We start from the raw sequence: 7,295 nt of genomic DNA on the forward strand, positions 1-7,295 counted from the left end.
CTTAACATTTCTTGCCAAATTGCTCAATGTTTTTTTTTGTTTTTTTTTTTGGTGCATATCTGTAAAAGAAACAAAGATTCAAAGAAGCACAGCCTTAACCCTTTGGAATCTGAGCAAATTGGCTCAATTTCTTTCAAAAACATGGCAAAAAGGCAATGAGCAATCTAAGAAGAAATGACCCAAAATTGAGGAAGAAATCAGTAAAAAAAAAAAAGTACAAGAAAATTACCTAAAAAACCCTCGCTTACCATTCAGTTCGTTTTTATAGAAGTTTTTTGGATATATAAAACAGGGCTGTTGGCCACCTGCTTGAGATAACGTTAGTTAGCTGCTTAGATCACACATACTATGTATGTGTGTATATATATATGTAATATTCAGTCATGCAGTTAATTTATTGAAACCATGAGCACCAAACACGACTGTATTATTGATATTGTAATGAAGAGAAAGACGTTAAAAAAGAAATAAATGGGTAGATGTAGAAGACTATTTTGTAAAAGTAAAGAAAAATGTCCAGCGATCTATATTCATAAAGTAATTATATATTTAAAATTATCTTCCAGAATCAATACAATTTTAAAGAATTTTTTGAGGTCTTTTATTTTGCTCTTTATGCGTTTGATTTACTTTCTCGTTTGTTTGGTTTTTTTAAAAATTATTTTACAAATTTTCAGCTAATTTTCTTGTACTTGGGTCAAGTCTTCTTTCATTGCTCATTGCCTCCTTCTCTTGATTTTGGAAAGAAAGAAAGAACAAAGATATGTGTCCCGATTATAACCCCGATGAGGTCAATGAATTAAGCAAATAATAGCAATGAAGTTAAACGGTACTCTAGATTTGTTGTTTTTTAAATATACGACTGTGACCTCCAGTCCTTCAGGTGGCGGCAGCTATCTCAGTTTGCCGCTACACGATCAAATCAACGAAGAAGAGGACAAAGACGGTTGTACGCATGCGCAGTGTCCTAGTAGTGAATAGTAGCCAAGTGGACGTTAGCAGTGAAAAGTACGTGGCAGAAAACTTTCGACATGGAGGTAGCTGCACTGTTCGCCCTGACTTTGTTACTGGGTGCACTGGTTATTCTGGTGGCACTGGCGGTGGGCAGACGGAAGGAAGAAATAAGAGAGGAGATAGAGCAGGCGGCGGAGTTTGCCGGTAAGAGCCTCGCGAGCTAACGTAACTCTAGCTGACTGTTGAAGAGGTGGTGAGTCACCGACTCTGTCCCCGTGCTCTTTGACTCACGCGCTCATCCATCCATCCATCCATTCATTCATTCATTAATAACAGGTGTGAACACTAAACTAGTGCACATGCTCGTTCACGGAAACACGCGGTCTTTTACGAAACCAGTAATAAAAACTGAAGCAACTTTGTGCGACTGTCACCTGCCGTCGGCCAATCAGCAAAGGTTACATTGACGGACCAATCAGATCACAGCTTTCTGTCCAGTCATTTACTATCAATTATGTAAACACAGATGATAATTCAATCACGATTGTGTTTGACCTCTTTGAGCCCCACAACTGCTTTTAGGTTGTGGGAAATCCTCTGAAAAATAGGTGTTTTATTTTGCACACGATGAACAAAATGCTGCACAGCAGTTCAGCCAGACTGATGACTGAAAGAGACAAAAATCCCTCAAAGCAACAGTTCAACAAGAGCAGAGGAAATCACCAGTCATTTGTAAAAGAAACTGGTCAAGTGCACACTAATGCCCAGGGCTCCTGCTGATTCTTAAAAAATGTTAAAAGCCATTGAATTTGCTAATCTAAAAATGAGGCCTTAATAGATAGATAGATAGATAGATAGATAGATATACTTTATTGATCTCAAAACTGAGAAATTGGGGTGTAGTAGCGCCATACAGTAAGAACAAAGAGAATAAAGAGCAAACAATATTCAACAACACAATTTATAACAACAGAATATTAAAAGGAATACGCTTAAAAAAAAACTAAAAACTAAGAGACTATACATATATACATATATACAAGAGTAAAGTGCGGAGTGACTGCAGTTGCAGAGGTACAGTATGCAAAATTTGACCGGAAAATACTTTTTTTGCCGATGTAACATCTAACATCCTTTCTTTTTGTTAAATACATTTCTTTTCATAAAAAAAGGAATATCACATGCAGATTGAGTAACACAAAATTGCTCAGAAAACCAGCCAGAAATCCCAGATATTTTTCCACGTGTGTTGGTAAACTAAGTGGATATTTTTATGATGATATAATCAGGGTTGGAAATTAGCACCAGTCACTGGCCAAATGCTAGTAAAATATGCACGTGCCTGGTAGATTTTCTTTACTCACCAGTCAAGAAACAATAACAATCTGAGTGGCCAGTAGATTTTGGAAACCACCAGCAACAGTGGCAGGTGTTAAAATAACCCCTGGATATATTATGTTGTATGTCTTTGTCTAACCTGTTGAAGGGTTCTGACTGATGATAATATGTCTGTATAATGCTAATTTTCTGAGACGGGTAACGTACCATGAAAATCTCTTCCTAGTCATAAATAAGAAATTATAAGTAAATTAATATCAGCATACAAATATTCACAACATCATAACACAAAATAGCATTTACAAACAACAAATTTAAAACACAGAGAAAAGTTTGACAGAAAAGAAAAGAAACTTTGACACACACATGTCCATTTAGACAAGAACTTTTTGTGACTGTCACCTGTCATTAGCTACAAAGGATTTGCACCAGGGATTTTTATAGAAGGAGTACGTGCACGAGGTTTAGTCTCTAATAACATAAATATTACTGCTTCAGAGCTATTGTAAGCAGATGCTACAAGCTGCAAATCCATGTCATCGCTTTTCGTGTGTCAGACTCTGTGACAAGATAATCCACAAGGTTTATGTTGTTTGGTCACACAGTGGCAATACTGAAGTATCAGTTTCATAACTTCAGATGTTGTTGAGCTTGATGTTCTGTGTTTTGTCTCTCAGCTGAAGTCAGTGTTGCAAAAGGCCCGGCTGCATCCAAGAAACAGAGACAGGAGAAACAGCGCAGCCGTAAAGATAAAACGTCACAGCACACTTTCAGCCATCCGCTCCTGGCAGCTTCACTGAAGGTAAACAGGAGCACAAAACGACACACTGTCAAACACACACACACACACACTCACACTCGTATTGTAAGAGACTCTGAGTACAACTGGGATTGTTGTTCAGGGACATTTCTGTCGTCATGAACTCATCAGAGCTCCAAAACGACCCTGGTTCTACTTATTGTTTCTATTCAGTCTACCATCAAAATTATGACAAAATATTAGTCGTCTCTCAGGTGTACAATTCAACCACATTAAGATATCAAGACGAATCAGCACCTTTCTAAAATTAAAAACAATATAACCTTCATTAAATTGTGTTTAATGCTGTGTTGACACCAGGGATGATAACAATTAAACAATGATCAGTTAATCAGTCGTTAAGATATTATTCGAGCATGTGAAAATTCTTCGATTTATCGATAGGCTATGCAGTGCTGTCCAAATTTATTCAAAATTTGCTGTGAGCTTTGATTGGGGAAAAACATATTTGGTATTATGTGAAATAAACAATGTTTTTATGTTTTTTTAAAATAAATTATATATAAAATATATTATATAATATATATATAATATAATATATATTATATAAATATATAAAAATATATTTAATGATAAATCATGAATTTTAGCAATAATCAGTTAAGGAAAGTGCTTTCAATTTGCAACTCTAGTTCACACTACAGGAGACACAGCAACAGCGTAGCATGATGAATGCATTTCAGCCGCACAGATGATAAATAAACTTTCACTGAGTGTGTTTGTGATGCATTTTTAAAGGTTTACATCTTGAATACGAACAAATGACGCCTCACTTAGCTTCAGGCTCCTTCTCCTGAACCCCTCTTTGAAGGATGACGTTGTGTCTACGTGCTTTTTAGAGCCACAGTGCGAACGTGACGTGCCTGGATTTCAGCAGTAACGGGAAGTACCTGGCGTCATGTGCTGACGACCGCACCGTCCGAATCTGGAGCACCAAAGACTTCCTGGAGAGGGAGCACAAGTGTTTGAGGGCCAATGTGGAGCTGGATCACGCGACACTAGTCCGCTTCAGCCCAGACTCCAGGTCTCCTCCTCTCTCTTTCTTATAAACTCTTTTTGTTGTTGTTGTTGTTTTCAAACTTTGTTTACTGATTTTCCATATAACCACAGAACAGAGATAGAAACGCAGATGAATTTGCCTTCCCTGACTCTCATCTTTTCATCACAGAGCGTTCATCACCTGGTTGGCCAACGGAGATACTATTCGAATCTTTAAAATGATCAAAAAGGAGGACGGCACATTCACCTTCAAAGCTGCTCCTGAGGACTTTCCACAGAAACACAAAGCCCCCATCCTCAACATTGGCATCGCAGAGACGGGTACAGAACACAGTGTCTTTAAATCACATATGAATTTGACTTTTTTGTGTGTGTTATTATTGTGTTTTAATAAGTAGAGACTATGCCATACTTTTCCCAGAGGACAATGGTTAAGTGTTTCATCAGTGCCATCAGTTTAAAAGATGTTTTTTGTTTCTCCTCTGCAGGTAAATTCATCATGAGCGCCTCCACTGACACCACGATCCACATCTGGGACCTGAAAGGAGAGGTACTGGCCTCCATCAATACTAACCAGATAACCAATTCTTACGCTGCCATCTCTCCGTGTGGCAGGTCAGTCCCAACCTCTATCACTGCAAAGCTTCCACCAAAAAGATCAAACACGGATCACTCAAATACAGAAAACATATTCACCCCTCTGCAAGCTTTTAATGTGTAATTGTCTCAGAATATCGAATCAAAGTAGATTTAATGTGCCTGTTTTGGTGCTGATCAACAGGAAAATGCTCTTTAACAACAACAGAAAAGCAGTTAATGAACTCCCACGTGACTTGAGTGGAGATGTAATTCTGTGTATTTGTCCATCTCTGCGCTCTCAGGTTTGTAGCCTCATGCGGTTTCACTCCTGACGTGAAGGTGTGGGAGGTTTGCTTTGGGAAGGGAGGAGAGTTCAAAGAGGTCGCCCGAGCTTTTGACCTGAAGGGCCACTCTGCTGGAGTTCACGCATTCGCCTTCTCCAATGACTCTCACAGGTAATGAAGGCTTTTCTGCTCATAACTTCAACCCAAAGAGGCAGTTCACATTATTTTGACTTTAAAAGAATAGTTTGACATTTTGAGAAGCTTCTTTGCTCTCTTTTACATGGTTAGATGAGAAAATTGGTACCACTCATGTCTGTACAACAAATATATATGCAAAGGAGAGTCAGTAGTGGAAGAGCTTACTATGTCCATAGCACCTTTTTAACATTATAATTCATGTTTTGACACTGTTGTATGTAATAAATAAAAAGGTTAGAACATGTTAATAATTTTAATTCTACTAATAATTCTACTTCAGCATTCCATTTATTCTATTTTTATATATTTATGTTTATTTCTATCTTCTGTTATTCTTCTTATTTTTCTATATATGTCTCTGTATGTCTTATGTGCCAAGCTGCTGTGACAACTAAATTTCCCTCCGGGGATCAATAAAGTCGTCTAAGTCTAAGTCTAAGTCCAAGTCTAAGTCCAAGATAATAAGTGAGATTCAAAAGTGTGGTATGCTAATTGCAAAACAATTTGAAATGAATTTGAAATTTTGATAATATACGCTGTGTAATTGTTTGTTTATATTTATCAGAATGGTGACCGTCTCCAAAGACGGTACGTGGAAGCTGTGGAACACAGACGTGGAGTACAAAAAGCAGCAGGACCCCTACCTCCTAAAAACAGTCCCCTGTGCGTCATCTGAAGGGAGCCTGGTGGCCTTGTCTCCAGACGGCCGGGTGGTGGCCGTCAGCGACGGCAGTAACGTGGCTATGTACAACGCTGCCAGCGGACAACTAGAGGAGGAGCTGCACGGCGTCCACAGCGAAGATATCAACGACCTCAGATTTGACATTAACGGACGCTTCTTGGTGTGCAGCGGTGATAAGGCCATCCGAGTGTTTCACAACGCCCCGGGTTACCGGGCAGCCATCAGAGACATGCAGGACATGCTGAAGAAGGCGCAGAATGAGGCCATGAAGCAGAGACTGGAGCAGCAGATCAGAGAGGCTCAGAGTACCCTGGACACGGTGCTTGCTGCCCCCGTTGAGTGAAAGAGCCCCCCCCAAAAAAAACTCCCCTTTGATTGTGATAATGTGACTCAATCTCAACTCTCCCTCCGTCACTAACAATCTGGTCCAGGAAAAATGGAATTTGCATGCAGTTTTAATAAAGAACTTCTTTTTATGGAAAGATAAAATGGTTTGAGTTCAGGTCTTTTTGTCCTGTTATGATGTTTTCAGTGTTACTCTGCTGTGGCTGATTTTCTATTTGCATTTTGAAGCTTCAATTTAAAATTTTGCTCCACTCAAAAATGCGTGTTTTGCTTATTTTTTTCCCTCACTCGGATGTTTTTGCTTCACTCTGCAGGATGATGTTTGTGCAGAGTTTGACACCAGAAGGCTGTTTGAACATGAGTTTGTCTGAAATATCAGTTCAAGACATGTTTGTAAGAGCAGGGTTTGTGACATCACAACAAGTTGATAGTTTAGTTGCTTTATTATTATATCCATATAATTTCACTAAGAACGAGGATGGATTAGGGCTCTCAGATTTTCACTACAGTCTATAAATAACCATATATTTTTTATTTTTATACCAAATATATGTATTGGAATTAATGCAAAGAGCAAACAGCTGGGGAGTTAAAGTTATTACAAAAAACTTACAGCTTATTTTTAATTTTTAATTTTGTACAGTTCCTGCTTTGACAAATGCTGTGATTTTGGTGATTTTTACAAAATACATGCCTTTCAAATGTGAGATGTGGGGTTCAGGAGGTGCTTTAAATAAATAAAAAAATAGCTATTTGCACATTTACATACATATATATAAATGTGCAAATAGCTAATATATATATATATATATATATATATATATAGTATGGTAGAAACCCACAATGGGCTTTTTTAGGGACCTCACCTTAAGAAAAGGATAAAATATATAAAAATGCAACACATTTCCATTAGTAAAGTATTTGAGTATTTCTTTCACCACTGTAAATATACACAAAAATATTGTATATGTAACAATATGTATGTATTTTGTAAAGCAGTCAAACAGAAAAGCACAAAGTATTTTTTTTTTTTATTATTATTATTTTTGTTATACTGTCCCGATTTTTGCTACTATTCAGTTTTTACTTTATTAAA

The 7,295-nt window shown here is 37.6% G+C and overlaps 1 protein-coding gene across 1 annotated transcript; it reads left to right on the top strand.

Annotated features, from left to right (window-relative positions):
* Nucleotides 1-933: 933 nt before the first annotated feature.
* tbl2 (transducin beta like 2) lies at nucleotides 934-6,458 on the top strand. The gene is made up of 7 exons (XM_088088430.1): nucleotides 934-1,158; nucleotides 2,970-3,094; nucleotides 3,952-4,136; nucleotides 4,281-4,432; nucleotides 4,600-4,726; nucleotides 4,993-5,145; nucleotides 5,738-6,458. Exons 1-7 carry the CDS (start codon nucleotides 1,032-1,034, stop codon nucleotides 6,195-6,197), a joined length of 1,329 nt encoding a protein of 442 aa, XP_087944556.1. The 5' UTR covers nucleotides 934-1,031; the 3' UTR covers nucleotides 6,198-6,458.
* Nucleotides 6,459-7,295: the final 837 nt, after the last annotated feature.

The sequence above is a fragment of the Plectropomus leopardus genome, chromosome 15 (assembly GCF_026936395.1).
Source record: "Plectropomus leopardus strain MGB_pleo_1.0 chromosome 15, ASM2693639v1, whole genome shotgun sequence".
Taxonomy (NCBI): Eukaryota; Metazoa; Chordata; class Actinopteri; order Perciformes; family Serranidae; genus Plectropomus; species Plectropomus leopardus.